At 40.3% G+C, this 22564-nt stretch overlaps 3 protein-coding genes across 7 annotated transcripts in view; all 3 read left to right on the forward strand.

The window, feature by feature from the left end:
• pde10a (phosphodiesterase 10A) overlaps positions 1-14221 on the forward strand; it is a 48180-nt gene extending 33959 nt beyond the window's left edge. For 2 of the 5 annotated variants that reach the window (XM_020599925.1, XM_020599952.1), the window contains exons 4-22: positions 652-772; positions 1436-1485; positions 1596-1736; positions 2370-2525; positions 3392-3442; positions 4012-4070; positions 4353-4404; positions 5058-5200; positions 5567-5659; positions 5936-6122; positions 7077-7219; positions 7505-7588; positions 7673-7823; positions 7936-8091; positions 8733-8905; positions 9054-9165; positions 9336-9416; positions 10451-10539; positions 11698-14221. In XM_020599925.1, the coding sequence (XP_020455581.1) occupies positions 652-772; positions 1436-1485; positions 1596-1736; positions 2370-2525; positions 3392-3442; positions 4012-4070; positions 4353-4404; positions 5058-5200; positions 5567-5659; positions 5936-6122; positions 7077-7219; positions 7505-7588; positions 7673-7823; positions 7936-8091; positions 8733-8905; positions 9054-9165; positions 9336-9416; positions 10451-10539; positions 11698-11797 (2142 nt within the window). In that variant the 3' untranslated portion in view covers positions 11798-14221. Of the gene's footprint in view, positions 1-648; positions 773-1435; positions 1486-1595; positions 1737-2369; positions 2526-3391; positions 3443-4011; positions 4071-4352; positions 4405-5057; positions 5201-5566; positions 5660-5935; positions 6123-7076; positions 7220-7504; positions 7589-7672; positions 7824-7935; positions 8092-8732; positions 8906-9053; positions 9166-9335; positions 9417-10450; positions 10540-11697 lie in introns of all 5 variants that reach the window. The other 3 variants (XM_020599915.1, XM_020599944.1, XM_020599934.1) reach the window with 2 other exon arrangements.
• An 825-nt stretch (positions 14222-15046) lies between these two features.
• On the forward strand, positions 15047-18569 carry LOC109960688 (uncharacterized). Its single transcript, XM_020600960.1, has 7 exons — positions 15047-15244; positions 15603-16228; positions 16446-16520; positions 17443-17502; positions 17820-17944; positions 18035-18096; positions 18397-18569. The coding sequence occupies exons 2-7, from the start codon at positions 15605-15607 to the stop codon at positions 18567-18569; spliced, it is 1119 nt and encodes a 372-aa protein (XP_020456616.1). The 5' UTR covers positions 15047-15244; positions 15603-15604.
• A 2310-nt stretch (positions 18570-20879) lies between these two features.
• Positions 20880-22563, forward strand: pla2g12b (phospholipase A2, group XIIB). The gene is made up of 4 exons (XM_020600973.1): positions 20880-21363; positions 21798-21874; positions 22026-22191; positions 22308-22563. Exons 1-4 carry the CDS (start codon positions 20880-20882, stop codon positions 22424-22426), a joined length of 846 nt encoding a protein of 281 aa, XP_020456629.1. The 3' UTR covers positions 22427-22563.
• The last annotated feature ends 1 nt before the right edge of the window (position 22564 follows it).

Consider the following 22564-nt stretch of genomic DNA (forward strand, 5'->3'; position numbering starts at 1 on the left):
TGACACCATCATACCCCTAGAAGAAGGGTGTCAGCGCCCACAGCAGGGGCCTGGAGTTGAGTAAAAAGGACTTCACACACATACACAGAAAAAGATTTAGGGCCACTCGACCCCTCAGTGCGTCATCCATACATCTGTGCAAACGGGATGTGGGAGGATAGAAGGCGTTCCATGGGGAAGACTTTCTAGTGCACCACTCTCCCTGGCGTCCTGTCCTCACCCTCTGTGTAGGTGCAGAAATAGATGGTTCTCTGGCCCCATACAAGACAGAATGTCTGCCTCTTGTGTAACCACACTTTAAGCTGAGGCTGCGCTTGAAAGGGTGCTAATCAGAGCTGTGGGGCTCCAGTGGCCTCCTCTCAGGATTGTAGAGAAATCCCTGGGTCAGAATGCAACAGTGAAGGGGAGTGACAGGGTGGGGTGGTGGGAAGTGTTGTGATGAATGGCTCTGTCTTTGTGAATGGCAAGGAGATAATACCCTTGAATTGAAAAAATGCTTGCTATTTGAATTAGTAGCTACAGAGTGGTTACAGTACATAACACAGGTTGTTGTCAGTTTCTCTTTGTTGTAGCAGTTCCTGAATTTTAAATTCAGTCTCAATGTTTATGTGAGACTGTGAAGTTGTAATTTCTGTGTCTTGTGTCCAGCAGTACCAGGACACAAATATGCAGGGTGTGGTGTATGAACTTAACAGCTACATGGAGCAGCGCCTGGACACTGGAGGAGACAACAAACTCCTGCTCTATGAGTTGGGCAACATCATCAAAACAGGTAACAACAGACATCAGCTAGGTTGTTGATCCTGTCAGGTTCGGTTCACATCACACTGGGGCCACAACCCACAAAGTGACAATATCCATGTCCATTTTAGAGACAAAATGCCTCTTTATTTTGACAAATGTTTATGCTGTACAAACATCTCCCTTTGAAACTGGGATCAAAATTTTCTAAAATGAATTCGCACCAATTGTAAAGAGGTTGAGAACATTTTCTGTGGTGAATAATCTAAGAGGTGGCACAAAGTTTTGTCAATTACAAATCAAATTTAGTTCAATAAATGCACTCTTTTGACATTAACCGTATGGCCTGCTGTGGTAGACCTCACCCAAATACCCATAATTATCTGGATGTGTTCAAAACCCTCGGTCAGAGTGCCCTTCTTGTTACGTGGGACATTGTTAGAATATTGTTATTAGATTGCAAATGGATTCTTTCCTCCTTGTACACTCCCTCTCAATTTGCACCTGTCACTTATTGTGGGACACACCTGTATGAGGGACTATAACATGAACAGACACTGTTTGCTAATGTCAGCTATTACTGGTCTATATGTCTGTATTTAAAGCACCTGCCCTGTACAGTTACTGGTCTATCTGTATTTAAAGCACCTGCCCTGTACATGTGACCTGTACTGTGTGTCTCTTACTACTACAGCAACAAAAGCTGATTCATTTGCACTTTACTTCTTGGGAGATTGCAACAATGTAAGTGCAGAGGACATTTGCCGAATACACTTCATACACGAATACAGTTGTGTGCATGTATTTGATGTTTTTCTGTTTTCCTTTCTGTTCTTGTCTATGCTTCTCAATAGAGTCTGTGTATGTTCACTCCAATGAGGGCCAAGGATGGACCTCCAAGCCTCGTTCCCTCTGGCCCCATCGCATTTGGGACAACCATTGCCGCTCATGTCGCCAAGACTCGCAGAACACTGCTAGTAGAGGACATCATGGGGGTAAGGCTGTTTTCTTTCAACCAGTACAGATTTGCTCATCAGGGAAGTCCAATTTTTCATTGCATAGGCATGACAGTCAATTACAAATCACTTGATGTCCTGTATATGTGTTTCATTATATCATCCCTGCTTATCACCATCTGGTTGCTCTCTGCATCATCAAAATAAAATAATACATTGAATTTCATTTTGAATTTATGGGGGACCCCACACTTGTGGACAGTGTCCACTTTTCCTACTGGAGGACAGTGTCCTCATTCACATTTCACACTCTAAATACATGTCCAAGAAACTGCTGGAAAATATCTCTGAAGTGCTTTAAAGGTCAAGAAAATATCAGCAAAGGTGCTTTGCAGTAAGAAACATCCAAGTCTCAAAAATACCAAAAGAATCAAATCATAAAAGTTTGAACTTTTTATTAAGGTGCACTTCTTTAAGCATTAAGCATATGGCTCACAGATTGACATTTGTCATGTTACAACTAGTGCACAGTGGCAAATACAGCTCAATGACATGTCTTAAAAATGTTTGCCCTGCTCAGTGACAGCTGTTAGGATTTGTCTCTTTTGTCATCAGTCAGTGCATCAGCTACACTGACCTTCTAATGACCTTCCACAACCGCTTCTGTTGCAGGATGAGCGCTTCCCCGAAGGCACAGGGCAGGACTCAGGGATCCATGTTCACTCTGTCCTGTGCCTCCCCATTCTCACTGCCATCGGGGACCTCATTGCCATCCTGGAGCTGCATCGGCACTGGGGCAAGGAGCCCTTCAACCTCAGACACCAGGAGGTCAGTCTGACCCAGAAAAACACACCAAGAGGTGGAGGCTGAAGAAAGCCCGGTATTCACCTTAATCTGGATCTGTTTAACATTTTGATCAGCTTTGTGGGGTTCAGTTGATTATGAAAAATACTTGAAATACATTCTGTAAAATGGCAGTGCAGTTAGCAGGTAAATTAATTATATATAGTATAGTAATGATTTAATCACACTACAGTAACTTTGAGGATTCACATTAAAATTTTTAAACCTTCCAAACAAATTTCTCCTAACAATATTTATAAATATGGTTTGGTCTACACTTTGTGCACTAAAGGTATGCACTGTGTTCACTAGCCAGTTGCTAACTTTGTATTTGGTGCTGGGTAGTACTGAGTAGTTTGTCAGTGCTTTTTCACTTAAAACAGCTGCTGCTAATGAGGAAGATGGGTGTGGTGAAAGCGAGCCTAATTTGCAGGTTATAAAACCAAAACAAGGAGCTAAAACATGCTAAAAGATTTTGAAGAGCTGAGGGGAATCGTTGTGTTGCATAATAATTCTCTGTGGGTTTGTCACTAAGCATGACCCCTAACACATTGTATTTATGTTGTCATTTGACCTGTTTTTTTTAACTGAAAAATGCTGATTAATGTATTTTTAGTTTTGCCTTGCATGAATTTTAAACCCCAGTAATAAACCTCATTCACAGCAGCGTTACAGGTGTGAGTCTGTGTCCCCAGAGGGGCTCTGAATCTCCTCTGTGATTATGAGACTACCTGATATGCAGAACAGAAAATTAAGTTGAATTAAGAGGAAATGTAAGAACAGATCAAGCCCAGAAAATGTGTGATAATTTGTGTTAGTTTTTCAGAGCTAAACTTCATCTCCCTTTCCAGGTTGCAACAGCTAATTTAGCATGGGCGGCAGTTGCCATTCATCAAGTACAGGTGAGCAAACGTCCACGGAGAACTGGTCTGAATTAGAAATTGGGCACTGTAGCAGATACACACTGTAATGCTTCTCCCAAGACATGTCTGGGAAAAAGGTGAAGCCTAGCCACCTCACTTATTATGATCTCGGGTGAGTTTGTTTGCTCTGGTTCTGCTCTGGTGTTTTTTCATGGGGAAATCCACTGTGTACAGAAACTGGGTTGTCACTGGGTCCGGTCCAATCATCTAAACCACAAATTCAACAAACAGCTCCTCAAGGACGTCATTATGCCCCAGTACTGTATTTGCATGAACAAAATCCATAAACACCTTAGAGAAGCAGCATCCCACTGCAGCCCTGGCCACAGTGGGCCTCAGAGCCTCAGTGAGCAGCGCAGCACTGCAGCACACTGCAGTGCACTGCAACCACTTGCTGCACAGCACTTTGTTGTTCATGCGGGTGCCCCACAGCCAAGTGTGTAGACAACAAGTCAGTTTGTTTATAATACATGCAGGATGCTATGTGTGTTTTGTGGGACATATCTTTGTCTATATGCTGGGTCATGACCTATTTTCTCGGTTTCTAGGTGTGCAGAGGCCTGGCCAAACAAACTGAGCTCAATGACTTCCTACTAGATGTGTCAAAGTAAGAGCTGCTGGTGGGAGAGTTTACCTAACACCAAATTAATGCTAATGAAAGCCTATTAAAAGTGTATTTACACCATGTTCTTACTGTAGTCTATGCATAACAAAAAAAAGCCAGTTAGTATTAATAAATAAATTAATGAATAAAACATTTTGCTCACAAAATAGAAGAAAACGTTGCATTTTAGGCCACATACAGTAGCTTCCACGTCTTGAGTGTGAACATCGTCAGAGCTTCCCATTTGTCAAACATCTCAATGTGCCATTTCTTCTTTTCGCACAGAACATACTTTGATAACATTGTGGCAATAGATTCTCTACTTGAACATATTATGGTGAGTGTGATTTTTGCAAGTATGTGTTCATTCACATTGTCTTCAAGGCTACACATCCTGAGAGTATGTGTTAGGTTATGTGTGTTAAAAAGGCACATGATGCTGCTGTAATACAGATACACACGGGCTATCTCATTACCTGAGGTCCACTGCTAACAGTACAGGCATTAATAATATATAAAATAATAATAGTGGAGTACTTCTCATGACAACATTTCATTATTAGTATAACGTAGATTAACTGACATGTTAAATACATGTTTAAACTTGGGTCAATCTAAAATAGGAAAGTTTCTCAGCTTGCAATATTTTTTCTACCTTGTAAATGTAAAACAGATGTGATCTGGATGAGTGTGAGACATGATTTTCTTGTGTCTTTTACTAAAAACCACTTCTTTGTTAATATGTATTTTGTTTCCTTGTGGCTATGGTGTCACCTCAGTTCATTCAAGTCATCTGATTCAAACACTGAAATGAACTGGAATGACCTGTGGTTATACTTTGTGTGTGTTTAGTTCTCCACACTTATTTGTTCTCTCTAAGAGAATCAATTAAAACTGCAGTGATATATATGATTTGATTTGTTGTGTTTTACAGTTCTTGCAAAACCTCAGTGTTGCTAATGAGCTGCTGTCCCTGGTGCTGTTTTGCAGATATATGCAAAAAACCTGGTGAATGCGGACCGATGCGCACTCTTCCAGGTAGATCACAACAATAAAGAACTGTACTCGGACCTGTTCGACATTGGGGAGGAGAAAGAAGGCAAACCAGTGTTTAGGAAAACCAAAGAAATTAGGTGTGTAAGATTTACTCTTTTATCTGTACACATTTAATTTTGAGTAAACAAAGATCCTCTTGTGACAAATGCAGAAAAAAGGAAAAAGTCAGTAAAAAAAGGAAAATTTCTAATAACTTACTGATTTAATGCCATCGTACAGTTACAATGGAACATCATTTTTAATATCTGAGCACAAATGGTGAATCTAGACACTATTTGTACTGTGAATTTCATTCTTAAAATCAAGTTTTCACATGGATTTTGATATTAGCGCTTTAATATTGATTCTGTAAATTGATTTTCACCTATCCACTGGGTGGCCCTGGAAAGCCTTGACAGGCAATCATCTCCTTTCTTCCCTTTTCTGCTCTAATTTTCTTGTAGGTTTTCTATAGACAAGGGAATAGCTGGCCAAGTGGCTCAGACAGGGGAGGTCTTAAATATCCCAGATGCCTATGCAGACCCACGGTTCAACCGGTAAACTCCAATGGACTTTGTCAAAAGTTATTTTTACTTTGTTTTCTATTACTGTATGTATTAGCTTTCTTGAAGCTGTGCTATGAGTTGTCCTGACAGTTTTACCTCAATGTACTAATTCAGCTGTATTTATGATAAAAGCACAGTAGCCATGCTCCTGCTCATTATAGATACACTGTGTACATCGACAGTTAAGACTGAAACATGCTGCACTATAAAGTCAAGTAATAACCACAATGCTGAATGTCAAATTGGTGTTTTTGTTTTCCTTAACAGAGAGGTGGACCTCAAAACTGGCTACACTACGCGGAACATCCTGTGCATGCCCATTGTGAGCAGGGGGTCCGTTATAGGTGTGGTGCAGATGGTGAACAAGTTAAGCGGAAGTGCCTTCACTAAAACAGATGAGAACAACTTTAAGATGTTTGCTGTCTTTTGTGCTCTGGCCTTACACTGTGCAAATGTGAGTACCATGAACTAGTCTTAAAATTTTTAAATAAGCAACTGATTTGCTCCAACAGCAAAAACATAATTTTCTTTATAGCTGCCTGCACAAGCCTACGCTTTATCTTTGGCAATGGAGGCAAATTATGTTAAGATTATATAATACTTCACAATCATGAATGCTTGATTCTGGCTTATTCAGATACAGTAACTGCATCTTTGACGCAATGACCTCATCACTGTTCTAAATTCATACTCATAGCTGGAAGGCTTTGGCTGTGAGTTGCCCTATTTGAGTAGAAATACCATTCATTTCCAGTGTTGACATACTGTAGATAGCACCAAGAGGTTTGATTGTTCCAAAATATGAATAAAAGCTTCTTTTTTTATTGGTTGGCAATAATGATTATCCCTTACATGAAACACAGAGGCATGTCATGAATCATGCTAACGCTCAAAGCTTGTGTTGTGGTCTGTCTGTCAAAGTCTCTCCTCTCTGTGGGGCCTGACCCGGCATCATCTCATGTGACAAACTTACGCAGGAGCAGCGTCACAAAGTTGGGTTTAAAATTCATGAGGCTTGTTAATATTTTAAGAAAGTAGTCTCCATCTGTCTGCTGACAGGGTTTATGTTTAGCTGTAATTTATGCCTTGCTACTCTAGGAAACTCACTTAGGCCTGCTCCTGATTTATGGTGATTTATTGTGAAAGGTGTGAGGCTTGATGCCTGTAGCTGACTGTCTGGGAAGGTAACAAGGATGCAAACTAGATGTGGAACCCCGTTTTGGAGATACGCAAGTAAAATATGATTCAGGACTGTTGCAGATAACTTTAGCTGGCCATTTTGGAAACAGTGATATTTAAAGAATTCAGCAGATATAAGATGGTATTTCTATGGTATTTATAGCACTGGAGTGTTCAGTTTCTCTCAGAACATTTTAAAGACTAATTTCCTGTTCTGTGATTCCCATAGATGTACCACAGGATCCGGCACTCTGAATGTATTTACAGAGTGACGATGGAAAAACTGTCTTATCACAGCATCTGCACATCAGAAGAATGGAAGACCCTTACCCAGCTCAACCTCCCTGCACCCATCTATAAAGAGATTGAAATGTGAGTTCATTTTTGGAACATGCTTTTGTCTCTGTCTCTGCTGAGAGATGAAAGCCATGACCCTAAGTGTAGTTGGCCTACAGCCTCGTGTCTATGAAAGAGTCCAGACCTGGATGAAGAGGGGGATGCTCACACTGTGTAGGAAGGGGTGGGGCTTCTGGATGTCACCCTGTCAGTTCAACACTCCCAGACCTCAGAGGTTCCCTCATCTGTCCTTCTTCTTCTCTTAGGGGTGATGTACATGCTAATTTAAGACTCTCCTCCAATCTCGTCCTCCCTATCCAGGTTTCACTTTGACATGAGTCCCTTTGAGGAGATCTGGCCTGCTGTCTTTATCTACATGGTCCATAACTCCTGTGGAAAGACCAGGTGAAGTGTCACTGTGATTTTATCAAAGTCAGTATTTCCTCAAAGCAGTTGTTTATTTGTTTGGTTCTTTCTCACTGTGTGTAGTTTTGAACTGGAGAAGCTGTGTCGGTTCACCATGTCCGTACGGAAGAACTACCGACGTGTGCCCTACCACAACTGGAAGCACGCGGTGACAGTGGCACACTGTATGTACGCCATCCTACAGAAAACCTCTGGGATCTTCACAGAGCTAGAGGTTTGCTCCTTGTTGGGTCTGGGTTTTTCACAGCTAGACAAAAATAAATGAAACTGGAAACAAGATGTATGCCTGAGGTCAGTGTGTGATTTTAATCCACTCTGGTTTACAGAAGAAAGGTTTGCTGATAGCCTGTCTGTGCCATGATCTGGACCATCGGGGCTACACCAACACATACCTCCAGAAGTTTGACCATCCACTGGCTGCTCTGTACTCCACCTCTACCATGGAGCAGCACCACTTCTCTCAGACTGTCTCCATCCTACAGGTAGAGCTCCACTATGCAGAACTTGCTGCACAATCAAAGTCAGTGTTTTTGAGTATTTATTGTCTTTTAAATGCTAATATTTAGTAAAACATTATGTTCTTAGCATGACATATATTGACCTTATCACTGTTTAACACGCATATCTTCGACTTAACTTATTACACAAATTTTGCAAAAGTGCACAGTGAGGTTCAAAGACTCATATTTTCCACAAAGCTGACATTTAGAGAATAAAACCACTGAGAAAAATATCTAGAATTTTATTTAAATTTTAATTTTAGTTGTTTAAATTTGTTTAACAGCATTTGATTGTCCTTAATACATTTTTATGTGTAAGAAGCAAATGTTCTTCACATCTATAAATACTTTTTAAAAACTTTTTTCAAATTTTTACACATGTAAAGATAGAAATACTTACATGAACATGTCATTTCTAGAAGTATTTAAGCACACACACACACACAGATCCATTGAAAACATCATACGATTTAGATCTGAGTGCCCTCTGCTGTAATGTCCAGGATCTGCTGCAGGGCCAAACCTGGGGTGGCCCTGCGATTACAACCTGTTGTAGTCTAGCTGAGCTGAACGCCTCATAAGTGGAGCTTTTGCTTTTTTATTGATCTCTTTGTTTCTCATAGCTGGAAGGGCACAATATTTTCTCCAACCTGAATTCCAGTGAGTATGAGCAGGTGCTGGAGATCATCAGAAAGGCCATCATTGCTACAGACCTTGCCCTGTACTTCAACAACCACCAGCAACTGACAGAGTTGCTGACCTCGAGTGCGCTGGACTTGAACAACCACTCACACAGGTCAGGTCACGACTCGCACTTGTGCATAGATCAGGTTAGCTCATGCCAGGTTCTCATAGTGTCACACAGAGAACAGTGTACCTGGTGCAGATAAAACAGCACATTATGTTTCTCCACGTTGCTATAAAGAGACTTTGCTTCCCTCCAGGGACCGTATGATTGGTCTGATGATGACAGCATGTGACCTGTGTTCTGTTACCAAGAAATGGCAAATCACACGACTCATAGCCAACGACATCTATGCTGAGTTTTGGGCTGAGGTACAGTGGGACACTGTTGGAGTTTAAACAGTTTCACGCCTCCAGTCAGACCTCTGTTACTGCTTGAAACGCTGCTAGCTACACCTAGCTGCCCTGTAGTTTGCAAGCCATAAATAGTGTTGTCAGCTGGCCCAGACATTTGCAACAACTAAAGACGATTTCCTCCACAGGGAGATGAGATGAAGAAGATTGGGATTCAGCCGATCCCTATGATGGACAGAGACAAGAAGGATGAGATTCCCCAAGGCCAAGTGAGACTAACTGTGGTAGCTCTCTAGTTCACACACACTCAAAACTTTTTAAAATTCTAGACTCGGATGGTGTGGAATTAAGAGAATCAGGTGGTATTTATAAAAGTTTTAAGTACAACAAAATAAGAGGAAACCACAATTGCCAGGGGTGGAAAGAGAACTAGAATAACCTGCTTGGGTTATCAGTAGTTGACTTAAAAAGGATAAAATGACCTGAAACAAACACAGTACAATAACTAACATTAATATATACTGAGATAGAGTAAAAATGTAGTAAGTGGAAGAATGTTTTGGGTAGAAGTAGTTTGATAAACCTTGCTTTATAACATTTACAATACATTTTAACAAATGCCGACATGGATGAAACAGCTGCTTCACTGTCTTGTTTTTATCTCCTCTTGGTGCTGTGGCAATTTAAATATTGTTTTATTCAGTTTGTGTATTACATAATTTCCAGTGTAGCTCCACCCAGCTTCGATCTGACTGGAGATCTAACCATGCAGGGTAATTGAAAACACATGCAGGGTTGTTAAAGTAACTCATTTAATAGCCCATACATTATGTGAAGTTCACTGACATAAGGCAGTTAACAGCCTCGTCAGGTAGTTGGCAACCAAATAGCTGGTACCCAAATTACAGACACAATCCTCAAATAACACTCTGCTCCTAATGACTAAATTGCCATTTTAAAAATATGGCATAAGAGGATTTTTTTTTAAATTCAAAATTTTTGGATTAGATTTTAGATATTGTGATGCATTTGTATTACATTTAGGATGAATTACACCCCAACAAATCACACACTAATGAGGGTGTTGTTCTTTCATGGCATCATTTGCCCCCTCCTAATTGTCCCCTCCTCCACAAATGGCCTATTGTTAACACATCATAGAAAAAATAAAGTTGTTGGATGTGCTACATTTTTGATTGATCCTTAATGTATCTTAATTTATCAGACTGTTCCTAAAACACTTACACAAACAATTTGTTATTATAAATTGTTATTAAATTATATACTTTTTCCTCTTTTTAAGGTGGGATTCTACAACGCTGTTGCAGTTCCATGTTACACGACACTATCAAAGCTTCTCCCTCAGTCGAGTCCTCTTCTAAAAGCCTGCAAGTAAGAATTCAAAGCGAAAGTCTCATCCTTCACTGTTTGCCTTGGCAATAACAAAACCCAAGCAAGATTCTGAGGTGACAAACAATCGATATGGGATATGTGTGTAGGAATTTAATTACTATGAAATAACAGTATGATTTTAAGTGTTCTATTTTGTACTTCTTTTGGATAATAGGTCAGAAACACAAAATCAAAAGTTTCTTCACACAATTGTGTTGCGCTGATCTGATACAGACAAAAATGTACTGACAACAGCTCGAAGTGCAACATGTGATGTGTGTGCTGGCCTTGTCTGACCAGCAACAGTTAGACAGACAGTGAGATCAGAGGTGATAAGGACTGTGTGTATGGCACACGTTCCAATCATTCCCCTGGAAATACAAACAAAACACACATATATTGGATTAAACAAACTTGTGCTATAGACTTCTGAAATTGTGTTCAGAATTTTAAAATAAAATACAATACAGTGTGCTAAGGGTAAATAGTTGCTTTTAATTATTTGGTGCATCAGTGTGTGTGTGCATGTCTCTGCGTGTAAGAATGTATTCATATGCATAATTTCTGGTTGTTTACCTGTCCTTCTGGGATAACCTGGTGGTTTTTAAAGCACCTTGATCTGCGGGGAATGCAAACAAAGTCAGCAGTGTAATATTTAAGCCCTGTGTGTACGTCAGCTCCGGCCCCTGGGTGGGCAGCAGGCCTAGACCTCACGGAACCTGGCTGCTTGTTGTGGGATTTCTAACAACTGTCAAATTCATAGTTAAAATCTCATGCACACCCTAGTGGCAGCAAAGTGTTCCAATGTTGTGTGCTAATTAGCTTCAGTACTTAGATTATTTACTTTTCATTCAAGCAAATAAGTAACATCTGCTAATAGCTTAATCAAATCAAAATGCCACATTTAGCATCATAAAATTTGAATTTTCAAAAAAGAAAAGTATTATACAGTTTCATTCAGTGGGTTTTTGTTTGAAGTAAATGTCACAGCTGTTTGTCCTATTTACATTGCTGTATCTTTGTTGACATGATTTTGTTGTCTTATTTTGCATGCAACATGACATCTTTGCGTAAAATTAATGAGATGTCTGTGTTAGTAGTAGTACAGCCCTTATTGTAAACCAGTCTCAATCTGATGGAGGTCTTCTGTGTTTGCAGGGAGAACCTAAGCCAATGGGAGAAGATAGCACGGGGAGAAGCAGAGGACATAGTGCCCAGCCGGCCTTGCGATTCTGGCCCTGTCAAGGTGGACAACTGACTACCAACAGGGTTGCTGGCCCACCAAAGGAATACACCCCGAATCCTGCCACAGACCTGGAACATTGTAGGGGGAGGAACCCACATTCTGTGTTAACAGGAGATGGATCAGCTCAAGGCAACTTGACTTTGAAAACACACAGTTACCTCATTGGGTGACGGAGGTGTCAACACTGACGGTTTCACTGATCCCAGAGACTGACAGACAGCAGATAGGGAGGGACTTCCACCCATCACCCTACATCCACTAAGCTTGGGAAATCCCTTTGGTAGAATGGACTTGTGCCATTTTAGTTGTTATATTTTTGCTGTTTTATTTTATTTTGTGTGTGTGTGTGTGTCTTTTTTTAGCTGATTTTTTTATGGTCTTGTATTTGCAGAGGCCTTATTCTGAACCTTTCACAGGCTAGGATATGTGAAATCTTGTTGTCGGTTCAGGCTTTTTTGAAATGGTACTGTTACCTTCTGTGGTAGGTTTATCATATGCGCACTACTTCAGCAAGGTATGCCCAGAGACAGAAGGAATGTGTTGAGCAGGTGTATGTATGGTGTAATGCCACCTTATTGAGAAGGTGGATTGTCAGAATGTTTTCTTATTACTTTCTAAGCAACAATCCTTTGCAGTACTTGAATAAAGACATACAGCCTATTCCCTGCAGCATATTCTACAAATGTGGTTGAACTGTGACAAGAGGAATTAGATTCTGTCAACACTTTTCAACACAGTTATAAGAGAGTTGCAGTGTTTCTCCCAGATGTGTACCCCAGAGCACTGTCCTCAGCGCCCCCAGCTTTTAGGAACCTGCTGCTTAGTATATCAGCTTTGTTCTGATTAACAAGATCTGACACCAGGCCAGTTCACAAGATGCACAAATAGCTTCAGTTTCAGCTTTTATAGTAAACCAAGACTATATTCTATGGAATTTTTACTCTCACTGCATTTTCCACACCACCGATACATCATGAATTATTTTACGTAACAATCTAGTCCCTTTCATTAATCAGCAACCATTTCAACAGCCATAAATAAAACACAAGTAAAATGAGGATGCCGCACAAGCTGGTTAAGTGTCCCAGCGGATTATAAAGATTCATTTGTGTGCAGTGACACAACTGACTTTTTACATGTTGACTGCCTTACTGTATGTAATGTGCAGACAACACCCTCATTTTTAGCACATGCTTAAGGCGTGATGAATTATAAAGCGCTAAATAAATAAATTGTGAAGAGTGGAATAAGTAATAGTCTGTGCAGTTTGGGATGTTTTATCCTTTTGAGATACATCAGTGTCTTTTCAGGTTCACAACTGTAGTATGAAACATCAGTGGCAATGAGCACTTTGTCATTTTGCTGTTGATCCCAGACACAGCGGTTCAACAGAATTCTCAGCAACTGTCAGCTTCATATTTTCCATAATGTCAAACTTATTAAGCTAAAGTGCATCAAATGTCTATCTCTGGGATTGCAACCTGAGAATGGTGATTTACTTTTTGCAGTTCTTCTCACATCTATACCCTGCTGAAAAAAAATTAATCATCTTCCCTTATTCTCACTCTCTGGCTTTATACAAGGAGGGTACATTTGGACTCTTTCAAATGAGTTTCTGAGATCTTCCAAAAGACAAATTATTTTGTCTGAAACTGTCATTCCAGTTGTCCCTCAAAGACTGAAATTACCACTCAAATCATCTGTTTTATGACTGGTACTGTGGCTCCCCTGTGGTGTGAATGTCCATTTTGATGAATGTTTTGTGGATTGCAGATCCTCAGCAGTGGCATGTGGGTTAGCGCACCATCAGTGTCCATGATGTGCTTTGTCTTGCATTTCAGAATTGCTTCCAGTAAACTTCAACCAAGAGCAACAATAAGCATGCACCTAAGCTTAATATATAATTTTGCATATATGATAATAGGTGTATCCTCTGTACAATCTAGAAATTAGTTTGTACAGATTGAAATGTATGCTCTGATGGTGCTAAACTGAATGGCAGTCGTGCACTTTGAGCGGGTGTGTATGCTGTGGGTGAGAGTATGTGTGGATGTGTGTTTGTGAGAAATATTTTGAATGGCTCTTTAACCACTCAAACCCCACCTGAGAACGTGGTTAAGTCCATAGCACTGTCCCTTCTACTTTTCAGCACCAGTTATATCCCACTGTCTGCACTATGTTTAGTTTATGATCTTTATCATTATTACAATTATTGATGATTATCATTACTGTTATTATTAGTATTGTTATTTTCTTAATTAGAGTTAAATTTAAATTAACTTATATTTTTTATACAAGAAAAAATAAGGTTGGCCTTTTTGTTTTGTACAAAATAAACATTAAGATACGGTTTAGACATGTTACTGTCACCCAGAATAATTGAGGAATGTCTCAACTGTAAATGTAAGAGCATTAGCCCAAATGACTTTTATTAAATACCTGACAAAATACACCTGTGTGTCACCTTTTATTTCATGTTTGAATTATTTAATTGCATTTATTTAACTGTTAATTCGTTTCACAGAGCGCCTGAGTCAGTGACAGTGCTGGCTGACAATGCAGCTCTCCTGATTGGTTAGCGGGTCCACTTGTGTAATTACCCCAGAGACAATTGATAATTGATCTCTACATTATTAAAACCCAGGAGGAAAACCAAAAATAATTTCCTTTGCCTTTTCTGTGCTGACAAAATGTATTTATTTATTTATTTTTACTTACTTCTTAACAATACATTCATTCACTTCATTTTAATATGAATAAATCTGAAAAGCGTATTTATGCTAGGTTCATGAGTAAAGATGAGGTGATTTTGCTAAATTCTTGAAAGCTGTTTTACACAGCAGGATACACAGAATAAACAATTTGATTGTTAATGGTTTATTATTTCCTAGAACTAGGGGTTTAATTTACTTTTTGCATGTATTTCAAATGTGCCACCCCTCTGAGGCTGTGCCCCAGCCTGATCACCCTGTCCAAAATTTTCTAGATGCACCCTTGTAGACATCCAAGTTGTTGCTGCAAATGTAACCGTGTGGTATTTGTATTAACAAAAATACAAATAAATAGTTTAGTTTCTTGTCCTGTTGTTTTAGTCGAAAATTGTTTTTGTACCAATTTACAGTTTTGTTTACCTGTTTGTTTATGACAGCAAACCTGAACCTGAATTCTTGCATGTTTTAATGCTTAGCCATCTATAAACATTCATTTACCGCGCACATTGTATCACATGTGAACGTTTTAGAGGTCGAGTACTCTCCACACATAGCTTCACATGTTTCCCTCGTTAGGAACAAATGAGACGTAGCACCTCGAAGCTCTTGGGTACGACTATTAACAAGACGCTGAACGCAACGCGAACGAACATGCGTTTCGGTTTCCTTGGCACCCGAGCAAAGACCAGGCTGTTGCAGACATGAAGAAACTTTGTTTCTTATCTTGATTCCTACAGTTAGCTCCCAGGTCTGGTTATTATTTATTGTTTGTGTCTGTCTGCTTTCTACACGCTTCTACTTCTTATTAGCAGTACATTTAACTAGTAAGTGTTGGCTCTTTGCTAAGTGCCTCACTGTTGTGGAAACCCTCTGATTTATTGGTCCACTGCCTGGATTTACAGAAGTTAAATAATATTTTTAAGTTACTTTACCTCAGTTTGTTGTCAAAAACTTGTGTATTTAGGACAGATAAATCTTAATCTTATCAAATCAGTAAATGCAGTTTTCTACAGAGCCTCTTACTTAAATAGAGGTCAGTATATTAGACATTATTACTTGTGTACCTTTTAATAAAGTTAACAATAATATGCTTTGTGCCTTCGTAGCCATGTCCCGCAGCTGTAAGCCAAAGCCGAGGTGCTTGGGGAGCGACATCCACAGACTGCCGCTGGTCCCTGAAGCTGGTCAGAAGGCTGATATCTTGACCTACTCCTCAGGTCATCTGGGGCCCCGCAGCCTGAAGCAGAGCCAGCCTCATAGGGAAACAAAGCAATCTTTCTGGAAGTTGTCTCAGAGCCAAGAAGAAAGCCCAAACTCTGTGACACTCAAGCAAAGACGTACAAAGGCAGTGGCCTATGTAAAGAGGAAAGAAATGAAAGAGTCTACCTCTGAGTTCACTTTAACAAAGTTTGAAGTCTCCAGATCAAGACAAGACCTGACTAGCGATAAGTCATCGTATGCAATAAGGAGAGAGGTGAAAAGTCTTCCTAGGGTAGTTCATGGTTCCTCAAACTCTTTGCCGGTCCAGCCAAGAACGTTTTCCAGTGATACGTCAACCTTTTTGCCTACTCTGGAGGGGAAACAATTTTGCTCAAACTGTTCTGATCAGGAAGGCCTGAATAATAAAGACCATTTAAAGACAAACCGACGGGTTGCCAGGCAATCTATAGACAAGCAGAACCTCTGGGCTGGAATAAATGTTGCTGAAATGCATGAAAGGAAACTACAAAAGGTGAGAATGGTCACACAATCCATGGCATCATGCAACTAGTTTTGTAATTTCACTTTTTTAATGTTCAGACTTTCTAATGTGGCCACTTTTTATGAGATGGTAATTCTGAAACACTCAACACTCTGGCAGAAGGTGCATGATAAAGACGTGCACAGGCTCTCACACACCCCTTAACCTGCTAATGTTGTGTGTGTTTGTGTGTTCTTGTCATACCCAGGAGCTGAAAAAGCTGTCAGCGCAGAGCTGGCCCCATAGAGACCGCCTTGCGGTGTTCAGTGACGTCTTTGATGATGTATGTGAAAGCTCGCCAGTATTTGGACACATCCTGAGGGAAATTAAGGTTTTTCCATTTCCTCTGTACTCACTAGCACATTTTTAGCATGTGCCGCCAGACGTATTCAAGCCAAGAGAGAGCGATTCCCTAGTGTAGTAGAAGTAGAGCAACCACTGAAATCTGGTCATGATATGTCAGGGAACAGGGCTTTAGTGGGCTCCATCACTGCTCATCTTATTATATGACAGAATGAAACTACAAGAATTAATACTTTTGATTTTCCTTTATGAGGACACAAATATACAACTACATATACAGAGAGGTGACAAGTTAAAGGAAAGCATAAAATGTCTTAGTAAGGTGTTGTGCCACCAGAACAGCTTCAGTTCACCTTGGCATTGATTCTCCAAGTACCTGGACTCTGCTGGAGCTGGTGTTTTGATAATTGTGGTGGAGACGTGGTCTAACACACTTCTCCAAAATCTCCCATAGGTGTTTAACTGGGTGACTGCACAGGCCGTAGCATATGATTCACATCATTTTCATACTTATCAGACCGTTCGGTGAGCCCCATGCCCTATGCCCCTCATGCCCATTGTCATCCTCATCCTGGAAGAGACCACTCATTTATTTAGGTTTTTCCTTTAATTTGTCACCTGTCTGTAGTTTAACAGTGGCTAAAATATTACAATATTTTGGAAAAATCACTTTTTTAACATACTGTAACTGGATATATACAAGATCTGTACCTAGTGGTTGTGTTAGTGAAGCCTGTGTCGATTGCAGCAAATTTACAGTATGTAACAAGCCCAGGACCAGGTGTAAATTGACATAAATGATTATTTTCACAGGCTTATAAAACTTCTGACATGATCTAAAAAATACCTAATGAAGAGTCTACTTAATACAGAAAGAGAAATGTTTTTGTTTTTGTTTTCAGACCGATTATGATTTGTATGTCAACCATATGATGGCTTCCCAATCATCGGCACAAGACATGGTAAAACCCACTGCTCATTTAATATACATGTAAAAGTTAATGAGAAGAAGACCTAAGACATGGATGTCATTTGTTTTAATGGTAATTTTAGGCTATATGCTGATCAATGGGATCTTTTCAGATTCATTACAAAAGAAAGTGTGTAACATCATGTATTCCTGACAGCTGAAAGCAGAATATTTTTATGGTGCTCAGAGAGATGCACATTACACATATCATAACCTTCTAGCTAAGGAGCAAGTATTTCTCCCCTGTATCTTTTGCATTTGTGGCAAACAATATACTGCAAGTTTTAATATGTTTTTGTTATGTTGCAGTCACAGAATGCTTCACTTCAGGATCTCGGAAATGGCAAAGTAGGAGAAAAGGAGTTGGAAGAGGCAGAAAAAGAGGTTTGCAGACTGGAACAGGAAGCCAGAAGAGCTCTAGAGGAGAATAAACGGTACTGCAAAGATCTGTTTACCAAATAAGTACAGTACACATTGTACTTTCTTATTAGTTTAAGCATGTTTGTTTGTTTTTTAAACCTTAGAGTCCGAAATGAATTACAGAATGTTCCAGCTATAAGCAGCCCAGAGGACAGCGACATCCAGAGTAGGTCCCAACACTGTGTTGCCACATCTAATCACTGGTAAACAAAGTCCAAGCATTTGCGGTATATTGTATTACCAGCTGCACACACTACGTTGTGCATGATGATACTGTAGTTCTCTGCTGCAAACACTGAGAAAATAATCACTGTCAAGCATAGAGAGGTTAATGTGGTATCAGTGAGTCAGATGTGACTTTATAATGCCTACAGGGGTGTGTGTGTGTACGATACACCATTAGTCATTGCCGCACATTCATGACAGATACTGTACACCTCTCTCTCTCTCTTTCTCTCTCTCGCAGGGCTGCAGGACACTGGGACTGTCATCGGCCACATCAACAGTGTCCAGTCCAAGAGACTTCACGTGTTGGACATGTGGAGGGAGATTCAGCAGCTGGAGGAGGAGATAAAGGAGCAGCTGGTGTCGGCTGGTACAGCCACTGGCACTGAATGTCCTCAAGGTGCTGGGAGATAAACTCTGCTCATTCTCACATAGCCCTGTTCCACACAAGCTTATAAATAGCACAATGTGACTTTGACATCACTTTAAAACATTTTTGCCTTTACTTTCATTCAGATGTAAAATTAAAGCAGGAACTATGATTGGTGATTGCTGCAGTTTTTATTAGAATTTATTCTTTTTGTTCCAGACAGAGATAATGAGACTGATAGCCTCAAATCACAATCTGAAGACCACCAACAAGGCACTGGAGATCATCTGATTTTCTGCTATATCCACATTTTTGCTATTATAGAGCTTAAATATATGTCCTGCTGTGTAACAGTATATGCTCTGGGTTTTTCTCACTAGGATTTGGAAAACAAAATCAACAACATGCTGAACAGAGAGAAGCCAAGCAAGACCATAAGACGGTACATGTAATCATGGACTTATAGTATGTTTGAATTGACTGGAATGACTCTTTCTTACTTGTGGCTTCTCTCCTTTGTTTTACTACTAGGTTGTTGTGGGATGAAATATGGCGTGACCTTCAGACAGAGAGCGAATAGCTTCATCATCAAGTAAACCAGAGAGTCTTTCTTTAGATGGCTGTTTTAAAGTCAGACAGGGTGCTCTGGATAAAGTGCGACTTGCACTAGAATAAAGGAATCCATATTTAAAAGAGTCACCTCTTTGACAACCAGCAGTCATAGCCTTTCAGTTTAATACAAATAGGAAAAGTCTGTAAAGTAGAATGTTCATACAGTCCAGATGTAGTACTTGTCATACCGACTGGTACCTTTAAGAGAGTTAATGTACAACACATATATATAACTATTGGCTAATTGTTTTAGCAGTATTTAAATGTTGTAGTTGGTTAAGACGTAGCTAATATTACTGACTTTCTATACTGTTAAATAGTTTAATCTGTAATAATGAATTTGACAATTCACATATGTTGTTTTAGTGGCCCAGGGCAGACCAATTAGTATTTATCAGTATGAACATCTTCCACCTTAAGGTAGAAATCAAATAAATAATGGTGTTTGTGTGTGTGTGTGCATGTGCCTTTGTATTACTTACATCATGAGGACCGAAACCTGTTACTATACTCACACCATGGGAACTCGGCCATCCTTGTGGGGACCAGAAGCTAGTCCCCACAAGGAAATCATTGAATCTTAGGGTGGCAACATGGTTTAGGTGTTAGGATGAGGTTAGGGTTAGGTTAAGTATTAGGGTCAGGGTTAGGGTTAGGCAAGTAGTGGTTATGGTTAAGGTTAGGATAAGTCTACAGGAAATGAATGTAAGTCAATGTAAAGTCCCCACAAGGAATAAAAACAGCGTGGGTGTGTGTGTGCATGCGCACATGAGCACACAGCCTGGAGCTTCTCAAATGCTAATGAATTGCAAAGATAACTGTTCAAAGCAGAACAAAAGGCCTGCACATTGTCACAGCCATATTTGTCTGATTTATTATGTACGGAGCTGGAGCTAGAGATGGGATACAGGATAAAAAAAAATAAGTATTGATTTCTACAGACTGAAGAAGACATAGGAAGAAAAAAAAAATCTCCAGAATATAATTAACTGATATCAGTGAAAAAGAGCACTGTTATTGGTCAGGGTCAGTAAAAGGACAAAGCACAATATCTGGTTCCACAATGTTACACTTCAACCACAAGAGGGCAGTAGAGACAAATAAGAAGTTTGTACCGTGTAGTTAGTACATACTGAAGCCTGCACTCAAGCAAGTTGCTTTGAAAAATCTATGCCACTGCCTAATGCCAAATGAATAAGATAATGCTCTGTTTGTCTCTGTGCTTATTCAGTGTTAAAGTGTCAGCCTGTGACCTTTATCAAAACATAGTGAAGATCATTTGAAATGTGTGATTTTTGATAAAGGTCACAGGCTGAAATGCCAGCATTCGATGTGCCAAAAAGTGAATCCAAAGAGGATTTTCCAGAAGGTTCCATGTGACTTTTGATTTATTAAAATCCAGTTGTAGCTTTGTGGATTAAAACAGTGATGAAATTGGTCAATGTGTTCACGAATCACAGAGAGTGAGAAGATTAGAAGAATTATAGATAAGGGCTAACCTTTGCCCTGACATGACAGAGTGCCTTGTTGTCTGCTAGAATCTAGTCATGGGTCAAAGTCTGCTCTCTGGCTGTCAGAGCCAGTAGGAGCAGAGTGTGTTGTTGTCCCTCACAATCTAAACTCTTTTCACCCTGTTAACAACACCTCGCCTTGTGGAGAGTTTCCTCAGTTTGGATCGCTGCCAATTCAACACCATGCTGCTTCGGACTGTGGTCCTGCTCCTCCTCTGTGTGCCGGCAGGCATGTGTGCCACTTTAGGCCAATATCAGACCCAAGCAAATGAGGAGGAGGCCCATGCTTCTGCCTCAACTGCTGTTACCAACGGTGTTGTAGCGGCCACCTCTGTAGATAGAGCTAAAGGAGACACAGTTTCTGCAGATGCCCAAGTAGCTGACAAACCTGAAGTGGATGTTCCAGTAGGAGAGGGTGCTCCAGTTGAAGAGGCAGCGACAGACAGCAATGGGCCTGCTGTGGATGCCCCTGCTACGCAAGTTCTTACTGAAGAAACTGTCCCGCAGGAACAAAGATCTGAGAAGGAGGAGGGGAATGATATCAGACCAGTCCAGAAAAACCTGTCCACCTCCAGGCCCTTGGTGCATGAAGATGATCCCAGTTGGAGCTTAAACTCAATTAGAAATAGTTTCCAGACTATGCATGGATACTTTGACTCCCTGGTGGAGCTGGTGGGGGGACATGATGGTGTGTGTGAATACCGCTGCACATATGGTAAGAATGAATTAACATACTGTTACATTACTGAGAACAACAAGTCTTTTAGTGTCTGAGGTGTGGGTCTGATTCAGGGGACCAGAGAAATTTCAAAAGATTTGTTGTTGTTGTGTTTTTCTCAAATGTAATCAATTCCTCTGCTGTCAGTTTATCGTGATTATTTCTTGATTCAGTATAATGTATGTGGCCCTAAGGCTGCGGATACTGAAAGCTGGATACATACCTTTTATCAGTGTGGGAGGTAAATGGACCTACAGTCACACAATCAGTACACGTGTCCTCAAACAAACGTTACAGTACGTCTGATCTGTAAAATGACAAGAACAAAGATATACATCCTCACCTAGGAGTGCATGATGACATTAGTTTGTTAATGTACTCTACATGCACTTTAGTTCAAGGATTACGTGGAACTGCTCTCTGTTTTTTAGGAGATCGTCCTCAACCGCGTCCTGGCTACCAGCTCCCAGAGCCCAATGGCTGCAGTTCCTCTCTGGTGGGATTCCAGGTGAATGCTGCTGTAGGTGGCCTGTTTATAGCACCAAGAGCCCAGAACCACATCATGAAGCCCACAGAGTGTAGCTAACTAAAAACATAACAGCTGGAAATACTAGGTTTTGAATTATTACTGAAACAATAGAGTTCTTTCTTTTTCACAGTTTGACCTGGGGATCCCTGTTATGACAAAGTGCTGTAACCAGCTTGACATGTGCTATGACACTTGTGGTGCAAGCAAGTATAACTGTGACTCCACTTTTCGCCTGTGTCTGCGGGGCATCTGCGCTGACCTTAAGAAAAGCCTGGGCTTTGTGTCAAAGGTACAAGGTGAGATCGTTTTTGTTACTTCTCCCCTTTTTCTTGCACTATGCCGAAATGCATTGGGTGGAATGAATATGACCAAGCAGATCAAATACTGACTCTGCCCTCTCTTTTTGTCTTAGCCTGTGAGTCAATGGTAGATGCTCTCTACAACACAGTGTGGACTCTGGGCTGTAAGCCTTACATGAACAGCCAGAGGGCAGCGTGTGTTTGCAAGGGAGACGAGAAGGATGAACTGTGAGAGAACACTGTGGACAACTCCTGGACACTTTTACAGATAAATAACAGAGTCAAAGGTATTTTTGCAAGGTATACTGTATATGTATGGGCTTTATGTCAAAGACAAGACAACTTTCCAAGAGGTTTTATTCATTGGCAG

Source organism: Monopterus albus, unplaced genomic scaffold, assembly GCF_001952655.1.
Source record: "Monopterus albus unplaced genomic scaffold, M_albus_1.0 scaffold3.1, whole genome shotgun sequence".
Classification (NCBI taxonomy): domain Eukaryota; kingdom Metazoa; phylum Chordata; class Actinopteri; order Synbranchiformes; family Synbranchidae; genus Monopterus; species Monopterus albus.

What these genes read in the sequence shown, in the direction of transcription:
- LOC109960688 (XM_020600960.1), top strand. Translation starts at nt 15,605, where the DNA reads ATGTCCCGCAGCTGTAAGCCAAAGCCGAGGTGCTTGGGGAGCGACATC. An exon ending in AATCATCGGCACAAGACATG is followed by an intron (nt 17,503 to 17,819) that starts GTAAAACCCACT and finishes GTTATGTTGCAG; the next exon opens with TCACAGAATGCTTCACTTCA. An exon ending in AGAGGACAGCGACATCCAGA is followed by an intron (nt 18,097 to 18,396) that starts GTAGGTCCCAAC and finishes TCTCTCTCGCAG; the next exon opens with GGCTGCAGGACACTGGGACT.
- pla2g12b (XM_020600973.1), top strand. Translation starts at nt 20,880, where the DNA reads ATGTGTGCCACTTTAGGCCAATATCAGACCCAAGCAAATGAGGAGGAG. An exon ending in TGAATACCGCTGCACATATG is followed by an intron (nt 21,364 to 21,797) that starts GTAAGAATGAAT and finishes TCTGTTTTTTAG; the next exon opens with GAGATCGTCCTCAACCGCGT. An exon ending in CCTCTCTGGTGGGATTCCAG is followed by an intron (nt 21,875 to 22,025) that starts GTGAATGCTGCT and finishes TCTTTTTCACAG; the next exon opens with TTTGACCTGGGGATCCCTGT.